General features: G+C 46.0%; 1 protein-coding gene and 1 pseudogene across 1 annotated transcript; both read left to right on the top strand.

The window, feature by feature from the left end:
- Nucleotides 1-2,487: 2,487 nt before the first annotated feature.
- LOC123108584 (BTB/POZ and MATH domain-containing protein 2-like) lies at nucleotides 2,488-3,595 on the top strand. Its single transcript, XM_044530346.1, has one exon. It carries the CDS (start codon nucleotides 2,516-2,518, stop codon nucleotides 3,593-3,595), a length of 1,080 nt encoding a protein of 359 aa, XP_044386281.1. The 5' UTR covers nucleotides 2,488-2,515.
- A 7,459-nt stretch (nucleotides 3,596-11,054) lies between these two features.
- Nucleotides 11,055-24,311, top strand: LOC123101871 (L-gulonolactone oxidase 2-like; annotated as a pseudogene).
- The last annotated feature ends 237 nt before the right edge of the window (nucleotides 24,312-24,548 follow it).

The raw sequence follows: 24,548 nt of genomic DNA, 5'->3' as shown, positions 1-24,548 counted from the left end.
GAAGAGATTTAAGGAAAGGCCCCGTAAATGCCTGTAAGAACCTGTACGTCTAGGATTATTGGGTGACGACACTCCCGTCCGTAGCCTTGAATGCGTGAAAAACTGTCCGTAGCTGTAGCATCTCTCTTTGCGTAATTTGAGCCCCCATATGTCCGCGAACATGTCAAGTTGTCTTTGACGTATAATGATTCTCAAGCTCTAAGAGCCTCTCAACTCTGAAGCATGCATTGTGATTTGTGAGTATAATGATCTCAGTAGGCTACAAGCACATATTTGCACTTCTCCTTGAGCAGCAAATACCTGCAGTACACTCTTGTTGGTAAACAACACTCATCCATTGATTAATTAGCTTTCATCATTTTAACATCATTTGCCCCACAAGACCGCATGTCACATTGCTACATGAACTCTTTTATCACCAAGCGATCTGATCGACCTAACCCGACATACCAGTGTGAATGCTAACAATATGCCTATGTCGAAAGAGGTGGTGGGTCGATCCGAAGGTTATGCTGCCACCCATGTCAGGAAAAAACCTCCATAGCCACCTGCTTCAAACGCGTACACACCGCCTTGAACAGCGGCTAGTACTCCGATCGTTGTAGAATAGACCACGTACATAGCGAGTGCGTACACCGGAAAATAACCTGCAAAGAAGAAGCATTTTTTTCATTGAAAATCAAATCATTTCTGCATAGACAAAGCGATCAAATCATTTCCCACACTTATTAGCGTTTTGAAACTATTTGGAATACCGTCCAATCAATGACCAAAAATATTGACAATATTTGTGGGCGGATGCAAATTTGACGCTATTTGGATGACTGACCACGTAGAACGTGCATACTTGTATTGAAAAAAGAGGTGTTTGATTGTCTCGTCATGAGTAGAAAAACAACACTTCTTACTCCTTTGCCAGTTGCGTCGTGCGAGGTTGTCTTTAGTTAACACAACTCCCCTACGAAGATACCACATGAAATTTTTCACTTTTAGTGGAATCTTGGACTTCTAAAATTTCTTATTATTACCGACTGGTACCTCAGAATGTGTGAGCGCACAATATATAGAGTCTACCGTGAAAGACCCAGGCGTAGTAAGGTTCCGACGAAACACATCCCGGCCTTGTGTCAGGTTAATCGAATCCATCCTGGATAAAAGATTATGCCAGGGGCCAATCAAATCCCGCCTGAACGAAAAAAAATGCTAACTAATCCATGCATCAAATCATTTGGGTATGAATAGACCCGAGAGTATGATCATTGCAGCGCTCTCTAAGGATGCAATATAAAACATCACTTAGTCAGCCACATCAAAGCACTACCAAACCGACAGAAAACTGCAAAGCATTGTTCAGAAGGGTCGACAATATATATATAGCAAAACTAACGCATCTAACAATAATAATCTAGAGAAACAAAAATTTACTTTACAGTTCATGGTCAGCGTCCAATGAAGGTAGAGTCCCTGTCAGGAAATTTCTCTTTTGTGGGGAGAGCTTAACTTTGGGAGTTGGGACCTACAAAATCCCAGAAAGATCTTACACGCTTCCTGTTCGTTTTAAGCCTCTATCTACTGCATACACTGTACAGAGGCACGGCACAATCAACTACTTCAATTCACTAGCAATAGTTTCCTCTACTTCAATGCACGGCACGGCACAATTCATTAAGGGAAGATGGATGCTAACCTCTACGAGCCCAACGTGGAGGCCAAGAAAAGCCCACAACAAGAAGCCCGCCATGATGAACAATGATGGCACGAGAGAATTACATGTCCAATTAGCACGATGATGATGTATTTGCGGCGCATTGACCTAGCTAGCTAGCTAGAGCGACACCTTTGTGTCCGGCCGCTCCTTTTTCCTCTCCAATAAGTCGTCCATCGCTACGCTAGGGCTTCTTCCTCCGGCCGCGACCACCATCAACATCTCCAACTCTACGCCGCCGCCGCTCCCGTCCCGACGAACCTGAGCCCTGAAAGGTAGACCATATACTATATGCATGGTTTGACATTGCAGTTAGAGTAAGAATTTTTTTGTTTACGTACTTTTCAATTTTGCTAGGCATTATAAGATGACAAGTACACCACCAACAAGTAACTTCTTTAAGCCGGCCTGAAAATTCATATATAGAGCTACACTTTATGCACACAAAAAAAACTGTAGCTTTCGCTGAAATCACAAAACACGTATTGTTGAGATCGATACAGACTTTGCAAACATCATTCTCTTCCAAACCCTGGTTCATATATACAAAACACACGTAGCCAGAATACCCTTTTTGCAAACATCATTGCCCTAGCAGCTCAAACCCTGTTTCCGAAGTATAACACAATTTTCATTTGTATTTACGTATTTTATTTTATTTTTCCGTTGATGCAAATGCCTTCATTACGTGATGCATATATCTCTCCATCATGTCCATATACTTACCATTTGATCTATCGATTCTGTAAACCCTCTGACATCCCGAAAGTTTTTGCAGCTTCCGTTTGATTCCTCTCCAGCTTCCGCAACATGGGCAACCTATTAACTTTTTCAGTTAACAAGCCCATACCTGAGACCTCATCGAGATGCCTGACCGAGTGCACCACCGCCGCTCACAACTTCGAGGTGATTAAGTACTCGCTGCTGGAGCGCATGGGTGCCCGTAAGTTCGTTAGCTCGAGCACTTTCAGAGTCAGCGGCTACGAGTGGAAAATCAGTATCTATCCTGATGGGATCGGGGAGGAAGACAAAGCTGCCTACATGTCCGTCTTCTTGTGTTTCTGCAGTGGTGCGACAATGGATGTGAAGGTCAAGTTCACTTTGAGTTTACTGGAGAAAGATGGGAAAATTAGCAATCTAAATAGTAAAACAACAACAGCTAAATTTAAGCCTGTAGTAGGTGATAGTTGGGGCTGGGCCAAGTTTATTGACAAGTCCAAGCTCAAGGAACTGTTGGCCCATGACTGCTTCACAATCAGGTGTGTTTTGACCGTCATAAAAGACCATCACACGGAAGATGTAAGCACAGTCCTAGTCCCAGTCCCCCAGTCAGACCTGCACGCGCACTTTGCAAACATGTTGAAGGATGGACAAGGCATGGATGTGACATTCAGTGTTGGCGGCCAACTCTTCAGTGCACATAGGTACGTGTTAGCAGCACGATCATCAGTCTTCAAGGCTGAGCTCTTTGGTCAAATGAAGGAAACCACCATGGAATGTATCAAGATCGAGGACATGGAGCCTGCCACCTTCGAGGCACTTCTCCACTTCATATACACAGATAACCTGCCAAGCAATTGTCATGTTGATCAAAATGTAGCATTGCAGCACTTGTTGGTCGCCGCGGATCGGTATGGACTGGACAGGCTAAACGCTATTTGTGAAGAGAAGCTATGCCAGAAAATTGATGTGCAGACAGTTGCAACCACCCTAGCTTTAGCGGAGCAGCACCACACCGTGCAACTCAAGAATGCTTGCCTTCAGTACCTGTCTTTGCAGGATGTGCTTCAAGCAGTCAAGAAGACCGACGGGTTCAAGCACCTCACTACAAGCTGTCCATCGATTATGATGGAGATATTAGACAAGGTCGCCCCATCGTCAGATGTATGAACAGTGTAGCTCAGAATTTAAATTGAAGTGTGGAATTCTAGCCTTATTCCATCAATTTTTATCATCTCTCTTGTGTGTCCAACTGTCCATTGAAAGACTGAACTTCTCTTTAAAAATGTGTGCTCTGTGCTCTGAATTATTTGGCGCTAGAAATTCTAAGGAAATTCACATGATCCTTTCTTTCTTTATTTCTGTTGTTCTCTTTCTCCCTTAGTTTTTGCCTTTTTGGCAGTGAATTTTCCTGAAGACCACATTCCTCTTGAACCTTACCTTCGTGGAGAACTAGGTTTACCTATTCTGATATGGATGTATACTGGGATGGAGCTTTGAACCTTACCTTCTTTGCAGTCCCGGTCCCGTACTCCCTTCCAAGTCCAGATATTTCATGTGGAACTCCTGTTTCCGATGGAAAAACAGTTATTATTGCTGGGATATGACAAGAACAACAGTTAGCGTCTATTTCAGCTCAGCTAAATAAGGCACACCCACAGCTAAATATGAAGCGCCAATGGCATTCAATCTCAGAACTGATCACTGATCCAAAAACAAAGATAACCTGTCATGGATATTCAGTAGTTTAATGCAGGCATAAATCAACAAGAAGCTCACTAAAATATAGCAAAGTACTTGCAGCAAATTCTTGCCGACTCTTTCCACTTCTTTTTCCAACAACTTAGCGGTTTCATCCATCCCATGTGCAATATATGCTTGAATCATGGTGGTGTAAATTACCTTGCCAGGCTTACATTTCGTTTCTTTCATATAAACTGCAGCATTTCCTCCATTATTTTGATATCTCCAGACTTGGCACATGCACTGACAGGACAGTTGAAAAATGGAGTTTCTAAGACAACATAGGTGTTCTACGTCTGTCGAATAATTACAGGAACCGTATCAAGGAGCCCAGCTTTACTGTATCCATTAACCAGCGAGCAGTAAGTGATGGGGTTGGGTTTGATGCCCTGAATTTATGTCAGCCTGAAATAGTACTCCATCTTCTCAATGTTGCCAGCCCTTTCAAAACATTCTACGATTATGTTGACTGTAGCAGCAGAGGGCGAGAAGAAACACCGCATCATGGTATTGAACGTCCACGTATCTGGCTCAATGCCCATCAACTGAAACTCACCGTACCACCTGTCCATGTCATCCACCCCTGCCACGGTTGCCATAAGCCCAAATGATGTCTGGCATATTGTCCCACCCCCGAGCATGTTAGACAGCGCTTCCTCCATCTCCTCTAGCATTCCGGCCTTGCATTATGCACCGATTATCCCATTGTGGATGACAATGATTGCATCTGAGCCCTAGGTACGACATCTCGTCGAGGGCCGTGGGGATGAGATGGAAGCGGCGTGACTTGCAACAGCGGTTGATGAGGACGGAGAAGGTGTACTCATCCGGCTTCAGCGTCAGGGAAAACAGATGCCCCCGCGTCGCCCCCCGGTAGAGCGGCTCAGGTGGAAACCCTAACCCCTGCCGCCGGGCTCATCCATCCTCATCCTCCCCTCCGCCACCGCTAGAGAAGGTCGCCAGGCGAAGCCCCGGGCGGCTGACAGTGGCGGCGGAGGCCCTCTTGCCTCTCCCGTCGGCTCGAGATATAAATTCTTTTCTTATTTCTATTTTATGAATGACCAATATAAACATCAACAACTTTAAATTGGACTCGTTTCCCCTCAACAAATAAAGGCTTGGGCTAACAAAAACCTACCTAATGGAGAAGTCGTTGGCAAAGTCACAAGGCCCTCTACTTTTCATTATAGAACCGACAAACCAGAAAAAGATGGATAGTTTTGCGAAAGAATCTTTGGACCCATAAGAATCTAGTTGGAATGAATGCCGTTGGAATTCTTCAAAAATCCTTCAAATCTGATGAGGTCGTAGATGAAGTTTTGCATCTTTGGTCGAAAGTTTTTGATAAAAACTAGTTGGAGGCTTTCTGTACGTATTTCGGTGACAACGAATGTTAAAGGACAACCCAAAACAAAGGAGGTTTTTAATCCAGACTTGGTGACGACAACCCAACTATTCAAGCAAGAATTGATGTTATAGCCGCCTGCAAGTTGACTTGTGGGCACATTCTTTTGGTAAGTCATCACATTATTGCTCGTGAAACGTTAAAGAATAGTTGGTCGAAACTCGAAAGGTATAAACAAGTGGGGAGTTCATAAAATTTTCGCCACTGTTATTATATACTCCGTGCATGGGCGGCTTGCTTTTGTATTCAAAGAAGCTCGTGTAGCCTTCGCGGGGTGCCGGAGTCATATCTTCTTGTAGTCTGTTGGCTGCGCTGCGTCTTGTAATGTTTTTTACGTCTTGTAATGTACGCACCCACCGTAGACAGATAACCTTGATACATCTAGTCATGTGGGTTTTGCATTGACTTTGAACGAACGTGCCTAGCTAGTTTAACAAGCGAGGAATATGCTGCACACCGTGCCGTGAGCTTGACCAAGCTTTTTTTTTTGAAAAGGGGGATCCCCGGCCTCTGCATCAGCACGATGCATATGGCCATCTTATTAAAAATAAAACATCCACAAGGTCTCGAAGTCTCAGTAGTAGCAAACTAAAAAAAACAAACGACAAGGCTCACACAGAGCCCAAAGGCTAGATACATAAGCTAGCCCAACAAAGGATAAACCACAACCGGTTGGCTGAATAAAAGACAGGTAAACTAATTGCCTATCCTATTACATGACCGCCATCCAAACCGGCTGAAGATATCCCGTGCTACCGTCTCCCATCGGATAGCACCAGTAACCAAACGCTCCCTGGCCTCCGTCGGAGTGAGTAGCGACCAGGAACGGATAAGTGCCGTGGCTCTGAAGATAACCTGCAAAACATGAGTGTTTGTTGTTCTGTTAAAAACAAGATCATTTCTGCAATTCCAAAGCGCCCACACTAAGGCGCACACCCCCACGCGAATATGCTTAGCTAACCCGGGCTCTACCCTGTTAAGCCAAGCTCCAAACATCATGTTCACCGAAATTGGTGGAGTAATATTGAAAGCCACATGAACAGTTGTCCAAAGAATTCTAGCTAGTGGGCAATCAAAGAATAGATGCTTAATGGTTTCACCCTGATCACAGAAACTACACCTAGTAGGACCTGTCCAATTGCGCTTTGTTAAATTATCCTTTGTTAAGATAACTTGTTTATGGAGAAACCACATAAACACCTTAATCTTCAAAGGAACTTTAACATCCCACACATGCTTGGAGGTCGGGATCGAGCTGGAATTAATAACAGCAACGTACATTGATTTAACAGTGAATTCCCCGGACCTAGTGTGGTTCCAGCGCTTGTTGTGAAAGCTGGACCTGCATGAGTCTCCCAACTAGATGCAGCCACTGTTCCCAACGATTGCCCACTAACGATCTTCTAAAATGAATATTAAGTGGAATGGAACGAAAAACTGTTGTAACCATAGCATCGCGCCTTTGTACAACACGATACAACGCCGGATACTGGATTGCAAGGGGCGTATCACCGAGCCAACAATCCTCCCAGAATCTCGTGCTGGCACCGTTTCCAACAACATGCTTTGCCCTCTGAAAGAATGAAAGCTTAACTTTCATTAGCCCTTTCCAAAAGGGTGAATCAGTCGGTCTACCCGTGACCTGAGACAAAGTTTTGGTTTGAAGATACTTATTACGAAGGATTTGTACCCAAGTGGCTTCAGTTCCTGAAGATAACTTCCATAACCACTTGCTAAGAAGGCATCGGTTCTTGACCTCGAGATTTTCAATCCCCATACCCCCTTGGTCTTTAGGCCTACAAATGATATCCCACTTTGCTAACCGGTATTTTCTTTTTAGCTCATCTCCCTGCCAAAAGAAACGCGATCGATAGAAGTCCAGTCTTTTCCTTATCCCAACCGGTACTTCAAAGAAAGACAGAAGGAACATGGGCATGCTCGTCAGCACCGAATTAATAAGAATTAACCGGCCTCCATATGACATGAGCTTACCCTTCCAACAGCTTAGCTTTTTCTCAAATCGATCTGCAATACACTTCCATTCATTGTTCGTAAGCCTACGGTGATGTATAGGAATTCCTAGGTATGTGAATGGCAGCTCCCCCAAACCACACCCAAACAGTTGTTTATAGGATTCTTGTTCCTCTTTGGCTCTACCAAAGCAGAATAACTCGCTTTTATGGAAGTTAATTTTGAGCCCACTCAATTGCTCAAACAAACAAAGCAACAGCTTCATATTTCTCGCTTTTACCAAGTCATGCTCCATGAAGATAATAGTATCATCAGCTTACTGCAGGATGGAGATACCTCCATCAACTAAATGAGGCACCAAGCCTCCAACTTGGCCTGCCTCCTTGGCCCTACCTAACAGAACAGCCAACATATCCACAACTATGTTGAACAGAATAGGGGACATCGGATCTCCTTGCCGCAAGCCCTTGTGTGTCTGGAAATAATGACCAATGTCGTCATTCACTTTAATACCAACACTACCCTTCTGCGTGAACGATTCAATCTGGCTCCTCCAGCCCTCGTCGAACCCTTTCATACGCAAAGCTTGTTGCAGGAAAGGCCACTTAACTTTGTCGTACGCTTTCTCAAAGTCCACTTTAAAAATGACTCCATCGAGTTTCTTTGAGTGGATTTCATGGAGCGTTTCATGCAAAACCACCACCCCTTCTAGGATGTTTCTATCTGGCATGAAAGCAGTCTGGGATTGCTGCACCACAGAATGCGCAATCTGTGTGAGTCTATTCGTCCCAACCTTGGTAAATTTTTTGAAACTAACATTCAAAAGACAAATAGGCCGGAACTGCTCAATCCTCAGAGCATCTGTCTTCTTTGGTAGCAAGGTTATGGTTCCAAAATTCAGGTGAAATAGATGAAGCCGTCCAGCAAAAAGGTCATGAAACATGGGTAAAAGATCCCCCTTGATAATATGCCAACATTTTTTATAAAACTCCGCCGGAAACCCATCCGGTCCAGGAGCCTTATTGTTCTCCATCTGGGTAATGGCATCGAAAACTTCCTTTTCCGTAAACGGTGCAATCAAGGTAGCATTATCAGAAGCAGTTAGTTGAGGCATATCCTCAGTCCTGGACTCATCGAGGGACACCGCGCTATCCTCCGGCGGTCCAAATAACTGCTTATAATAATCGGTGATGTAGATCTTCAGATTATCGTGACCCACAATTGTGCCTTCATCTTGCTCTAGCTGAAAAATTCTTTTCTTTCTATGTTTGCCATTTGCAATAAGATGAAAGAATTGAGTGTTCGCATCCCCTTGGATTACTTTGCGAACCTTTGCTCTGAGCGCCCACTTCAGCTCTTCTTCACGGAGAAGTTCCTTCAACCTCTTCTCCGCATCAAGCTTACAAGACAATTCAGCAGACTGCAGAATTGTAGATTCAGCTTTAACATCTAAGGATCGTATAAGATGTAGGAGTCTATCCTTTTCAATCTTATAAACTCCACTTAGGTGTTTGGCCCATCCCCGTAGAAAGCTCCTCAAATGCCTGATCTTATTCTGCCATCGCTCGACGGACGATCTTCCCCCAGTATCCGTAGCCCACTCCCTAGCTACGAGATCCAGGAAACCTTCTCGTTCAAACCACGCCGTTTCGAAAGAGAAGGTATTTTTGTTTCCCACGTGCCTTGGTTCACCGGAGTCGACGAACAAAGGCGTGTGGTCCGAAATCCCTCGCGTGAGAGCCTGAACCGTGACGAGAGGGAATTTCTGCTCCCATTCGGCACTTGCTAGCACCCGATCCAACTTCTCATATGTTGGATTGGGTAAAGAGTTAGCCCAGGTGAATTGGCGACCAGAAAGCTCGATCTCTCTCAGATCCAAGCTCTCAATGATGGTATTAAACATAAAAGACCATCGGCCGTCAAAGTGATCATTATTCTTCTCCTCTCTCCTCCTAATGATGTTGAAGTCCCCCCCAACCAAAATGGGAAGATGTTCAGATCCGCAAATACGAACCAAGTCTGCCAAAAACTCCGGTTTAAGCTCAGGTTGTGCGGCCCCATAGACCGCCACCAGAACCCAGTTAAACCCATCAACTTTAGACCTGACTCGAAATTTGACCGCGAAGTCACCCATAACAACGCTCCGGACTTCCAGTGAGTCACATCTCACACCAAGCAAGATGCCACCGGACCTCCCTCTTGGAGGAAGACAATGCCAGTCGAACTCCACTCCTCCCGACAACGTGTTAAGAAACTGTGGTGCAAAATTATCCCTACCAGTTTCAGAGAGCGCAATGAAGTCCAAACTGTGCTCTAAAGATGCCTCCGCTAGAAACCTACGTTTAGCCAAGTCCTTAAGACCTCTGCTATTCCAGAAGATTCCTTTCATAGCTCATCATGGAATTTTTTAGCAGTACGAATCCTAGCACTCCTACGTACCGCGGATGCGGGATACACCTTCCGCTTCCACTTACGTTTAGGAGTGTTATTTCCCGCAACCCCGTCCTCATAACCAGGCTCCGGTTGTGCAGTTACTACTTCATCCACACCGACTTCCTCTTCATCAGACTCCGCAGACGGAGGAACAAGATCCGCACAAAAATTGTCAAGCACCCGTACCCCCAATGCATCAATTTCCGCATCATTCATAGGTCTTACAGCCGCCAGGTTTCTAATGGTTTCTAAGGCTCATTCCGCTTCCAAGTCTAAGAGATCATTAATAGAATTTGAAATTTCAGAATTATCATTCCCAAGCGATACCCCTACTTGGTTGGCATTATTAATAATCTCGTCCTTAGAAAAGTGCAAAATGGAATTAGATAAATTAACTGACATACCAGTAGTGGCCTCCACATCCCGGATCTTGGCCGCCCGCATAGCGCACCGCTGCTGAATGTCATCCACCTCTGGTAGGTCCTGGATACGTGAGCTCATCCGTCTCCCCTGAGAAGCCGGGTCCGGGATCCCCCCGAACGCAATTACCTGCTCCCGAGTAATGGCAGTCGGAGGGGACCGGATGGGGGGAGACCTCCGAAGGTCGGGGGAGAAGCCAGAAGGGAGATGCGCCAGAGCCGCCTGCCCTAGTCCCTCCCCCCCAGCTCTCACTCCTGCAGACAAGAGCACTGCCGTCTCGGCCGCCGCCGAGACAAGAGGATCCAGGGCCACCCGCCCCAGTCCACTGGCCATCGCCTCCGGCTGGCTCGCCACCCACAGAGCTCCCGAGAGGCAATCATCCAGGGCCACCCGCCCCAGAGATGGATCACCAACACCGACCCCAGGCGCCACAGGGGTCGACACCTGTGACAAGGTAGGAGGAGAGGTAGTCATGGCCGCCTGCCCCGACACCCCTCCCCTCTGAGAAAGAGCCAAGCCGAGCTCCTGCCGGCCGCTCGATGGCACCGACGGCCCTGGGAGCACCGGCGACCCCTGAGACTCCACCGCGCGCCCAACCATCGCTCGAGCGCCATCCATACGCCGAAGAGCCGGTCCAAAGTCCAAGACCGGGAGCGAATGCTCAAAAGCCTCATCAGAGTCAACCCGATCACTCGAGAGGCGAGGAGGGGCTGACAACGACCAAGCTATATAGCTAGCATTGAAAGCCTTGGTTAATTACCTTAGCAATGGTGCTTACGGTTCTCCTCCTGGTGCTCCTGGCCGGCGCCTGTGGTCTGTGCCCGCGGGACGACCGACTGCACTGTCTCCAACGCGTTCGGCTCCTTCCTGGACCGCACCGTCTGCCGCGCGGCCAACGCCACCTTCCCGCGCACCGACAAGGAGCTGGTCGCGGCCGTGGCAGCCGCGTCGGCGGCCAAGCGCAAGGTGAAGGTGGCCACCAAGCACTCCCACAGCTTCCCCAAGCTGGCCTGCCCCGGCGGCAGCGATGGCACCATCATAAGCACGGAGCGGCTCAGCCGGGTGGTAAGCGTCGACGTCGCCAAGGGGCTTATGACGGTGGAGAGCGGCATGGTGCTCCGGGACCTCATCCAGTCGGCCGCCGTGAAAGGGCTCGCGCTGCCGCACTCGCCGTACTGGTCAGGGCTCACCATAGGAGGCCTGCTGGCCACGGGCGCGCACGGCAGCTCGTTATGGGGAAAGGGCGGCGCCGTGCACGAGTACGTGGTCGGGATGAGGATCGTCACGCCGGCGCCGGCCAGCCAAGGGTTCGCGGTGGTACGGGAGCTCTGCGCGGACCATCCTGACCTCAACGCCGCCAAGGTCTCCCTTGGCGTCCTAGGCGTCGTTTCCCAGGTACGTGAAAAGTCCAACTTGTGTGCATAACTAGGGGGAAATTTCACTTATGCATAAGGGATAAATAGTACTCTACTACATTTGTGTGTGTGTGTGTGTGTGATCAACCGATGGATTAGCTCTCCGCACCCCTATACGAACAATTCGTTAAAAAAATATCAAGAAATTTGAAAAAAAACCTAGAATTTTGGGATATCAAACGTGGGTTCCCGATGTACTCCCGTCTGAAATTTTGTGAAAAAATACAAGAAAACGTATTCGTGGCAAGAACAACAAAAACTTCCTATGTATAGCAAAACATTGTTTGGGTGGATTTTTGTTCGGACAGTAATTCCTTCGCCATGGATACGGTTTTTTTAGTAATTTTTCATGAAATTTCACACAAAAATAGATTGGGAAACCAGGTTTGATATCTCAAAATTTTAGATTTTTTTTAATTTTTGGGTATTTTTTATGATTATTTTTCGTATAGGTGTGTGGAGCACCCATGTGCTCCTGTGTATTTTCCGTGCGTCCGCCGCCTTCTACAATTAACACGTGTCCTATGCGAAAGGAACCAAGAAACATACATGTCCTTATCCTTACCTACTCTTCAGGCTTCTCATCCATACGTTATCTTCTCCTTCCCGCTTCAGGACTGCCACCGCCAGTGAACATTGGAGGATGCCGCAGGCCATCCTTTCTCCTCTCCTCCTTTTTCTCTCCAACCCCTCCTCTCCCAGCCTTCGTATGCCCGCTCGCAGCCATGGCCGCCGCTCGAGCGCGCATGCCTGAGCTCCACTCTGGCCACTGTCGGCCCAGCTATGCGGCTTCGGCCTCCCCTCTTGTTATCTGTTCGTCGTTTTGGCCGGTGATATTTTTTTATACTTGCCGCAACAAGTGCCTTGTTGCAAAAGTCTTCCCGCAATATCATCTCTGTTGCAGAAAATTCTCGATTCACACCGCATATGACATCATCATTTTCAGTGAAAAAATTTCTGTAACTTTATTCATGTTGCAAAACTCCTCCCACAACATCATCTATGCTGCAGAAAATATGAAGGCATAAAAAAATTGCACAGCACCTTTGTTGTTAAAGTCCTCCGGCAACATCATCTATGTTGCAAAAAAAGTTGAAGATAAAAATAATTAAAAAAATCAGCAAAAAAAATGCCACGGTGGTTTTGCCACAAAGCAACTGTTGCTGAGGGAGCTGTGAAACATCTACCTTGTTGCAATTCATCACACACCTCATTAAGAAGATGGCGGAGGAGATGGCGGATGTTTTCAGTTAATCCACCGGTGGACGCGTAGCGTCGCCCATTTGGTTAACAATCCGGTAGCACTTTTTAAATAAAGTAATCACACATTTTTAAGAAAAAAGTGCAACTTTAGCATTACAAAAATTTACATCAACCAGGTTGCACATTTGAATGTGTAACCAATTGCCCATTTCATTAGTGTCCAGATTTAATATTACAAAAGTGCAAATAGCATAAAAAATAGCAAATTAAATTCCCATGTGATATATTTAAAATATAACTAGAACAAAAAAATCAATATTAGTTGGAAATAATGTTGGAGGATTCTTTAATGGAACTAAGCAAAACAAATATGTGCAACTCTAGTGTATCAAAAAAGTGGAAACATGAAGAAAAAAACAAGAGCAAAGAAGAACATGCAATAGCAATTAAATTTTCATAGGAATGGAGCTTTAATGTTCTCCAAATGTGCAAGGTAGTAATAATAACAACAAAAACAAAAACAAAAGGTATTAAAAAGCAAGCAACAAAATAGAAATATGAAGGTGAAAAAGCAACATCATCTTTTTAGGATACGAACATCTTATATATAAACTCCCTACCCAATGTAGAAAACTGAAAAGGCTCAGAACATGAAGAAAAGGCTGGATACAGTCCGTTCTGTCTCACATGCGTTGTAACATGGAGACCAGAGAGTCGTCACGTCTCCTGAGAATTGACTATTTCTCAGGCCACTGGGAATTAGCAAATCCATTTTTTCTGAGAGATATCAGGGATTATACATTTTTGGCGAAAAGGATCAGACCTATTATAAAATTACATTGGAAGCACAAAGCATTTCAAACATAATAAATATTATATCAAGACTTCCAGACCACCGAACGACCACTATTGTCGCATAAAACGAGCTGTCGACGTGCCGAAAGAATGGATGGGGCTGTGATCTCGTCGGAGAGTAGGTAGATCAACACCATGGATCTAGCTCCTAGTGTTTCACGCGAAGGAGGAAGGAGGAATAGAAAGTTTTCCGATTAGCCTACTCTCAAGGTCCCACTCATCTCAGCTTGAGTTATTAGGATTTAGGTGTTGATGCGCCTAATGGCCCAAGGTTAACTCTTGAAGTACTACTAAAGAAATTAGAAGTCCAATTAACTAGTTGTGCTAATTTATGGAGTATATCTAGCAAATTAATTAATCAACTATTTATCCTAGATTTTTCTTAACAATGCATATATCCAGGTTACACTGGCATTGCAGCCGATGTTCAAGCGGTCGGTGACATTTGTGACACGTGATGACTTAGACATGGCGGAAAAGGCGGCCAGGTGGGGCGACCTCCACGAATTCGGCGACATGGCGTGGCTACCACAGCTCCGCAAGGTCATTTTGTTGGAAATATGCCCTAGAGGCAATAATAAATTGGTTATTGTTATATTTCCTTGTTCATGATAATCGTTTATTATCCATGCTGGAATTGTATTGATAGGAAACTCAGATACATGTGTGGATACATAGACAACACCATGTCCCTAGTAAGCCTCTAGTTGACTAGCTCGTTGATCAATAGATGGTTACGGTTTCCTGACCATGGACATTGGATGTCATTGATAACGGGATCACATCATTAGGAGAATGATGTGATGGACAAGACCCAATCCTAAGCCTAGCACAAAGATCGTGTAGTTCGTATGCTAAAGCTTTTCTAATGTCAAGTATCATTTCCTTAGACCATGAGATTGTGCAACTCCCGGATACTGTAGGAATACTTTGGGTGTGCCAAACGTCACAACGTAACTGGGCGACTATAAAGGTGCACTACGGGTATCTCCGAAAGTGTCTGTTGGGTTGGCACGAATAGAGACTGGGATTTGTCACTCCGTGTGATGGAGAGGTATCTCTGGGCCCACTCGGTAGGACATCATCATAATGTGCACAATGTGATCAAGGAGTTGATCACGGGATGATGTGTTACGGAACGAGTAAAGAGACTTGCCGGTAACGAGATTGAACAAGGTATCGGGATACCGACGATCGAATCTCGGGCAAGTATCGTACCGATAGACAAAGGGAATTGTATACGGGATTGATTAAGTCCTTGACATCGTGGTTCATCCGATGAGATCATCGTGGAGCATGTGGGAGCCAACATGGGTATCCAGATCCCGCTGTTGGTTATTGACCGGAGAACGTCTCGGTCATGTCTGCATGGTTCCCGAACCCGTAGGGTCTACACACTTAAGATTCGGTGACGCTAGGGTTATAGAGATATTAGTATGCGGTAACTCGAATGTTGTTCGGAGTCCCAGATGAGATCCCGTACGTCATGAGGAGTTCCGGAATGGTCCGGAGGTAAAGAATTATATATAGAAAGTGCTATTTCGGCCATCGAGACAAGTTTCGGGGTCACCGGTATTGTACCGGGACCACCGGAAGGGTCCCGGGGGTCCACCGGGTGGGGCCACCTGCCCCGGGGGGCCACATGGGCTGTAGGGGCGTGCGCCTTGGCCTATATGGGCCAAGGGCACCAGCCCCAAGAGGCCCATGCGCCAAGGGATAAGGAAAGGAAGAGTCCTAAAGGGGGAAGGCACCTCCTAGGTGCCTTGGGGAGGATGGACTCCTCCCTAGCCGCACCCTTCCTTGGAGGAAGGGCCAAGGCTGCGCCCCCCCTCTCCCTTGGCCCTATATATAGTGGGGGGAAGGGAGGGCAGCCGCACCTAAGCCCTGGCGCCTCCCTCTCCCTCCCGTGACGCATCTCCCTCCTCCCGCAGCGCTTGGCGAAGCCCTGTTGGAATCCCGCTACTTCCACCACCACGCCGTCGTGCTGCTGGATCTCCATAAACCTCTCCTCCCCCCCTTGCTGGATTAAGAAGGAGGAGACGTCGCTGCTCCGTACGTGTGTTGAACGCGGATGTGCCGTCCGTTCGGCGCTAGGATCATCGGTGATTTGGATCACGGCGAGTACGACTCCATCAACCCCGTTCCCTTGAACGCTTCCGCGCGCGATCTACAAGGGTATGTAGATCCACTCCTCCCTCGTTGCTAGATGACTCCATAGATTGATCTTGGTGACACATAGGAAAATTTTGAATTTCTGCTACGTTGCCCAACAGTGGCATCATGAGCTAGGTCTATGCGTAGTTACTATGCACGAGTAGAACACAAAGTAGTTGTGGGCGTTGATTTTGTTCAATATGCTTATCGTTACTAGTCCAATCTTGATTCGGCGGCATTGTGGGATGACGCGGCCCGGACCAACCTTACACGTACGCTTACGTGAGACCGGTTCCACCGACAAACATGCACTAGTTGCATAAGGTGGCTGGCGGGTGTCTGTCTCTCCCACTTTAGTCGGATCGGATTCGATGAAAAGGGTCCTTATGAAGGGTAAATAGCAATTGGCATATCACGTTGTGGTTTTTGCGTAGGTAAGAAACGTTCTTGCTAGAAACCCATAGCAGCCACGTAAAACATGCAAACAACAATTAGAGGACGTCTAACTTGTTTTTGCAGGGTATGTTATGTGATGTGATATGGCCAAAGGATGTGATGAATGATATATGTGATGTATGAGATGATCATGTTCTTGTAATAGGAATCACGACTTGCATGTCGATGAGTATGACAACCGGCAGGAGCCATAGGAGTTGTCTTAATTTATTTATGACCTGCGTGTCAACATAAACATCATGTAATTACTTTACTTTATTGCTAACCGTTAGCTGTAGAAGTAGAAGTAATAGTTGGCGAGACAACTTCATGAAGACACGATGATGGAGATCATGATGATGGAGATCATGGTGTCATTGCCGGTGACGATGATGATCATGGAGCCCCCGAAGATGGAGATCAAAAGGAGCAATATGATATTGGCCATATCATGTCACTATTTGATTGCATGTGATGTTTATCATGTTTATACATCTTATTTGCTTAGAACGACGGTAGTAAATAAGATGATCCCTCATAATAATTTCAAGAAAGTGTTCCCCCTAACTGTGCACCGTTGCGACAGTTCGTTGTTTCGAAGCACCACGTGATGATCGGGTGTTAGATTCTTACGTTCACATACAACGGGTGTAAGCCAGATTTACACACGCGAAACACTTAGGTTGACTTGACGAGGCTAGCATGTACAGACATGGCCTCGGAACACAAGAGACCGAAAGGTCGAGCATGAGTCGTATGGTAGATACGATCAACATGAAGATGTTCACCGATGTTGACTAGTCCGTCTCACGTGATGATCGGACACGGCCTAGTTGACTCGGATCATGTAATCACTTAGATGACTAGAGGGATGTCTATCTGAGTGGGAGTTCATAAGATGAACTTAATTATCCTGAACATAGTCAAAAGGTCTTCGCAAATTATGTCGTAGCTCGCTCTTCAGTTCTACTGTTTAGTTATGTTCCTAGAGAAAATTTAGTTGAAAATTGATAGTAGCAATTATGCGGACTAGGTCCGTAAACTGAGGATTGTCCTCATTGCTTCATAGAAGGCTTATGTCCTTAATGCACCGCTCAGTGTGCTGAACCTCGAACGTCGTCTGTGGATGTTGCGAACATCTGACATACACATTTTTGATAACTACGTGATAGTTCAGTTAAACGGTTTAGAGTTGAGGCACTGAAGACGTTTTGAAACGTCGCAAAACATATGAGATGTTTCGAGGGCTGAAATTGAGATTTCAGGCTCGTGCCCACGTCAAGAGGTATAAGGCCTCCGACGATTTTATTAGCCTACAAACTAAGGGAGAAAAGCTCAATTGTTGAGCTTGTGCTCAGATTGTCTGAGTACAACAATTATTTGAATCGAGTGGGAGTTGATCTTCCAGATGAGATAATGATGTTTCTCCGAAGTCATTACCACCAAGCTGCTAGAGCTTCGTGATGAACTATAACATATCGAGGACATATATGATGATCTTTGAGATATTCGTGATGTTTGACACCACAAAAAGGTAGAAATCAAGAAGGAGCATCAATTGTTGATGGTTGGTGAAACCACTAGTTTCAAGAAGGGCAAGGGCAAGAAGGGATACTTCATGAAACGGCAATTCAGCTGCTGCTCTAGTGAAGAAACCCAAGGTTGAACCCAAACCCGAGACTAAGTGCTTCTGTAATAAGGGGAACAGCCACTGGAGCAGAATTACCCTAGATACTTGGTAGATTAGAAGGCTGGCAAGGTCGATAGAAGTATATTGGATATACATTGTGTTGATGTGTACTTTACTAGTACTCCTAGTAGCACCAGGGGTATTAGATACCGGTTCGGTTGCTAAGTGTTAGTAACTCGAAATAAAAGCTACGGAATAAACGAAGACTAGCTAAAGGTGAGCTGACGATATGCGTTGGAAGTGTTTCCAATGTTGATATAATCAAGCATCGCACGCTCCCTCTACCATCGAGATTGGTGTTAAACCTAAATAATTTGGTGTTTGCGTTGAGCATAGACATGATTGGATTATGTCTATCGCGATACGGTTATTCATTTAAGGAGAATAATGGTTACTCTGTTTATTTGAATAATACCTTCAATAGGTCTTACACCTAAAATGAATGGTTTATTGAATCTCGATCGTAGTGATACACATGTTCATGCCAAAAGATAGTAATGATAGTACCACCTACTTGTGGCACTGCCACGTAAGTCATATCGGTATAAAACGCATGAAGAAGCTCCATGTTGATGGATCCTTGGGCTCACTCGTTTTGAAAAGTTTGAGACATGCGAACCATGTCTATTGGTGTATATGCATGAAGAAACTCCATGCAAATGGACCGTTTGGACTCACTTGATTTTGAATCACTTGAGACATGCAAATCATACCACATGGGCAAGATGACTGAAAGCCTCGGTTTCAGTAAAATGAAACTAGAAAGCAACTTGTTGGAAGTAATGCATTTTGATGTGTGCAGTCCAATGAGTGCTGAGGCGTGTAGTGGATATCGTTATGTTCTTACTTCACAGATGATTTGAGTAGATGTTGAGTATATTTACTTGATGAATCACGAGTCTGAATTATTGAAAGGTTCAAGTAATTTCAGGGTGAAGTTGAAAGATCGTCGTGACAAGAGGATAAAATATTTATGATATGATCATAGAGATGAATATCTGAATTACGAGTTTGGCACAGAATTAAGACATTGTGGAAATTGTTTCACAACTAATACAGCCTGGAACACCATAGTGTGATGGTGTGTCCGAACATCATAACTGCACCCTATTGGATATGATGCATACCATGATGTCTCTTATCGAATTACCACGATAGTTTATGGGTTAGGCATTAGAGACAACCACATTCACTTTAAATAGGGCACCACGTAATTCCGATGAGATGACACCGTATGAATTATGGTTTAGAGAAACCTAAGCTGTCATTTCTTAAAAGTTTGGGGTTGCGATGCTTATGTGAAAAGGTTTCAGGCTGATAAGCTCGAACCCAAAGCGGATAAATGCATCTTCATAGGACACCCAAAACAGTTGGGTATACCTCCTGTCTCAGATCCGAAAGCAATAAGGGATTGTTTCTAGAATCGGGTCCTTTCTCGAGGAAAAGTTTCTCTCGAAAGAATTGAGTGGGAGGATGGTGGAGACTTGATGAGGTTATTGAACCATCTCTTCAACTAGTGTGTGGCAGGGCACAGGAAGTTGTTCCTGTGGCACCTACACCAATTGAAGTGGAAGCTTATGATAGTGATCATGAAACTTCAGATCAAGTCACTACCAAACCTCGTGGGATAACAAGGATGCGTACTACTTCAGAGTGGTACGTAATCCTATCTTGGAAGTCATGTTGCTAGACAACAATGAACCTACGAGCTATGGAGAAGCAATCGTGGGCCCGGATTCCGATAAATGGCTCGAGGCCATAAAATCCGAGAGAGGATCCATGTATGAAAACAAAGTGTAGACTTTGGCAGAACGGCTCGATGGTCGTAAGGCTGTTGAGTACAGATGGATTTTAAAAGGAAGACGGACAATGATGGCAAGTATCACCATTAAGAAAGCTCGACTTGTCGTTAAGATGTTTCTTGACAAGTTCAAGGAGTTGACTACGATGAGACTTTCTCACCCGTAGCGATGCTAAGAGTCTATTGGAATTATGTTAGCGATTACTGCATTATTTATGAAATCTTGCAGATAGGATGTCAAAACATTGTTTCCTCGATGTTTTTTTTGAGGAAAGGTTGTATGTGATACAACCGGAAGGTTTTGTCAATCCTGAAAGATGCTAATTAGTATGCAAAGCTCCAGCAATCCTTCTAAGGACTGGAGTAAGAATCTCGGAGTTGGAATGTATGCTTTGATGAGATGATCAAAGATTTCGGGTTTATACAAAGTTTATGAGAAACTTGTATTTCCAAAGAAGTGAGTGGGAGCACTATAGAATTTCTGATGAGTATATGTTGTTGACATATTGTTGATCAGAAATGATGTAGAATTTCTGGAAAGCATATAGGGTTATTTGGAAAGTGTTTTTCAATGGAAAGCCTGGAATAAGCTACTTGAACATTGAGCATCAAGACTTATAAGGATAGATCAAAACGCTTAATGGTACTTTCAAATGAGCACATACCTTGACATGATCTTGAAGGTGTTTAAGATGGATCAGTCAAAGAAGGAGTTCTTGCCTGAGTTGTAAGGTATGAAGTTAAGACTTAAAGCTCGACCACGGCAGAATAGAGAGAAAGGACGAAGGTCGTCCCCTATGCTAAAGACATAGGCCCTACAGTATGCTATGCTGTGTACCGCACCTGAAATGTGCCTTGCCATGAGTCAGTCAAGGGGTACAAGAGTGATCCAAGAATGGATCACAAGACAGCGGTCAAAGTTATCCTTAGTAACTAGTGGACTAAGGAATTTTCTCGATTATGGAGGTGGTAAAAGAGTTCGTCATAAAGGGTTACGCCGATGCAAACTTTGACACTAATCCAGATTATTCTGAGTAGTAAACTGGATTCGTATAGTAGAACAATTATTTGGAATAGCTCCAAATAGAACGTGGTAGTTGCATCTAGGAGATGACATAGAGATTTGTGAATTACATACGGATCTGAATGTTTCAGACCCGTTGACTATAACCTCTCTCACAAGCATATCATGATCAAACCCAGAACTCTTGGGTGTTAGTCACATGGGGATGTGACCTTGAGTGTTAATCACATATTGATGTGAACTAGATTATTGACTCTAGTAAACTCTTTGGATGTTGGTCACATGGGGATGTGACCTGTGAGTGTTAATCACATGGCGATGTGAACTAGATTATTGACTCTAGTGCAAGTGGGAGACTGTTGGAAATATGCCCTAGAGGCAATAATAAATTGGTTATTGTTATATTTCCTTGTTCATGATAATCGTTTATTATCCATACTGGAATTGTATTGATAGGAAACTCAGATACATGTGTGGATACATAGACAACACCATGTCCCTAGTAAGCCTCTAGTTGACTAGCTCGTTGATCAATAGATGGTTACGGTTTCCTGACCATGGACATTGGATGTCATTGATAACGGGATCACATCATTAGGAGAATGATGTGATGGACAAGACCCAATCCTAAGCCTAGCACAAAGATCGTGTAGTTCGTATGCTAAAGCTTTTCTAATGTCAAGTATCATTTCCTTAGACCATGAGATTGTGCAACTCCCGGATACTGTAGGAATACTTTGGGTGTGCCAAACGTCACAACGTAACTGGGTGACTATAAAGGTGCACTACGGGTATCTCCGAAAGTGTCTGTTGGGTTGGCACGAATAGAGACTGGGATTTGTCACTCCGTGTGATGGAGAGGTATCTCTGGGCCCACTCGGTAGGACATCATCATAATGTGCACAATGTGATCAAGGAGTTGATCACGGGATGATGTGTTACGGAACGAGTAAAGAGACTTGCCGGTAACGAGATTGAACAAGGTATCGGGATACCGACGATCGAATCTCGGGCAAGTATCGTACCGATAGACAAAGGGAATTGTATACGGGATTGATTAAGTCCTTGACATCGTGGTTCATCCGATGAGATCATCGTGGAGCATGTGGGAGCCAACATGGGTATCCAGATCCCGCTGTTGGTTATTGACCGGAGAACGTCTCGGTCATGTCTGCATGGTTCCCGAACCCGTAGGGTCTACACACTTAAGGTTCGGTGACGCTAGGGTTATAGAGATATTAGTATGCGGTAACCCGAATGTTGTTCGGAGTCCCAGATGAGATCCCGGACGTCATGAGGAGTTCCGGAATGGTCCAGAGGTAAAGAATTATATATAGCAAGTGCTATTTCGGCCATCGAGACAAGTTTCGGGGTCACCGGTATTGTACCGGGACCACCGGAAGGGTCCCGGGGGTCCACCGGGTGGGGCCACCTGCCCCGGGGGGCCACATGGGCTGTAGGGGTGTGCGCCTTGGCCTATATGGGCCAAGGGCACCAGCCCCAAGAGGCCCATGCGCCAAGGGATAAGAAAAGGAAGAGTCCTAAAGGGGGAAGGCACCTCCTAGGTGCCTTGGGGAGGATGGACTCCTCCCTAGCCGCACCCTTCCTTGGAGGAAGGGCCAAGGCTGTGCCCCCCTCTCCCTTGGCCCTATATATAGTGGGAGGAAGGGAGGGCAGCCGCACCTAAGCCCTGGCGCCTCCCTCTCCCTCCCGTGACGCATCTCCCTCCTCCCGCAGCGCTTGGCGAAGCCCTGTTGGAATCCCGCTACTTCCACCACCACGCCGTCGTGCTGCTGGATCTCCATCAACCTCTCCTCCCCCCTTGCTGGATCAAGAAGGAGGAGACGTCGCTGCTCCATACGTGTGTTGAACGCGGAGGTGCCGTTCGTTCGGCGCTAGGATCATCGGAGATTTGGATCATGATGAGTACGACTCCATCAACCCCGTTCCCTTGGACGCTTCCGCGCGCGATCTACAAGGGTATGTAGATCCACTCCTCCCTCGTTGCTAGATGACTCCATAGATTGATCTTGGTGACACGTAGGAAAATTTTGAATTTCTGCTACGTTACCCAACACATTTACCGCGAGGACGACCGTGTGGCCATCAAGACGGTGGGCCACGGCCTCAATGACCACCTAGGATTCCGCTCCAACCCGACGGCCCCGCTCATCAGAGGCAGAGTCACAATGGAGCTTCTCGAGAAGAACATCAATGCCATCGCCCGATGCAAGGCGGCAAATGCGACGGTATCGCTATTCGAGAGAACATAATATGGGTTCACCAACAACGGCAGCATGTTCACTGGGTACCCAGTGGTGGGCTTCCAGCACCAGATCCAAGCGTCCGGTGCATGTCTCGGTAGCCAAGAAGATGCACTCCTCACCTCATGCACATGGGACCCACGCATCCGGGGAACCTTCTTCTACACCAATGGCTATAGCATCGCGCTCTCTAGGGTGCCAGCCAAGGTTGTCAGAATCGTGATCTTGAATTGGATCGGAGCTTTGATGGTAGGATCGCATATCATAGAATCTTCACTATCAGAATCGTAGAAATGTAGATTCTAAGAACTAAAATCGTAGGATCATAGGGGTTAGTTTGGATCGTAAAGTCGTAGAATCGTATGACAGAATCGCGATTCTGACAACCTTGGTGCCAGCGTTCATCGCCGACATGCAACAGCTACGTGACCGTAGCCCGCTATCCTTTTGTGGAATCGACGCCAGTATGGGAATGCTCCTCTGCTACGTCAAGGCATCCTCTGCCTACCTTGGCAAACCAGAGGACTCAATCAACTTTGATATACCCTACTACCGGAGTTACAGCAAGGGTGAGCCCAACCCGCACTATGACGTGCTCGATGAGCTCCAGCAGATGGCGCTGCACAAGTACAACGCCATCCCGCACTGGGGCAAGAACCGCAACTTTGCCTTTGAAGGCACAATGGTTGGGCATGCGGTTGTGCAGCCTAACGACCCGAGTTCAATTCCTAGAATTGACAGGTGATGCACAGGGGTTTTCCCCCGTTTATTGAGGATCAAGTTTGGTGTGTGGTGAAACCACTCATCAAGAAATATCTTGATACTCATTTAAAAATATCTGAGGACCATGTTTATCTTGGTACTCATACTAAAATGGCCGTATGCATCCCTAGTTGGTGCAGAGGCCGGGAAGTGAAATTCTCTCCCATTTTTAGAGGCGGCGATCGCAGCAAGATGACCCGAGGGGCGACCCGTGGGGCGACCCGAGGGGCGACTACGGCTACGCCGTCATCGGTGGCCGGAGTTCAGAGGCGAGTGGGCGGACGGTTCTGGGCTTTAGCGGGACCCGATGAAGAAGATGAAGACGGAGATGAGGATGCCGCGGCGGCCTCCCCGGGATCGCCGACCCCGTCTAATCTTATCTGCGAATTCTTCCATTCCGGCTACGACGAGGATGAGGTGGCAACGACTATGGACAAGATCCTGCCTCCCGACGATCCGACGCGAATTGGGCTAGATGCGAGTGAGAAGAAGGAGATGATCCGGCGCGTGGTTCATCGGAGAACGGCGGCGACGGCGATCCGACCATG

The sequence above is a fragment of the Triticum aestivum genome, chromosome 5A (genome assembly GCF_018294505.1).
Source record: "Triticum aestivum cultivar Chinese Spring chromosome 5A, IWGSC CS RefSeq v2.1, whole genome shotgun sequence".
NCBI classification, from domain to species: domain Eukaryota; kingdom Viridiplantae; phylum Streptophyta; class Magnoliopsida; order Poales; family Poaceae; genus Triticum; species Triticum aestivum.
Note: the sequence above shows the minus strand (reverse complement) of the source record. Positions and strands in the feature narration are given on the sequence as shown.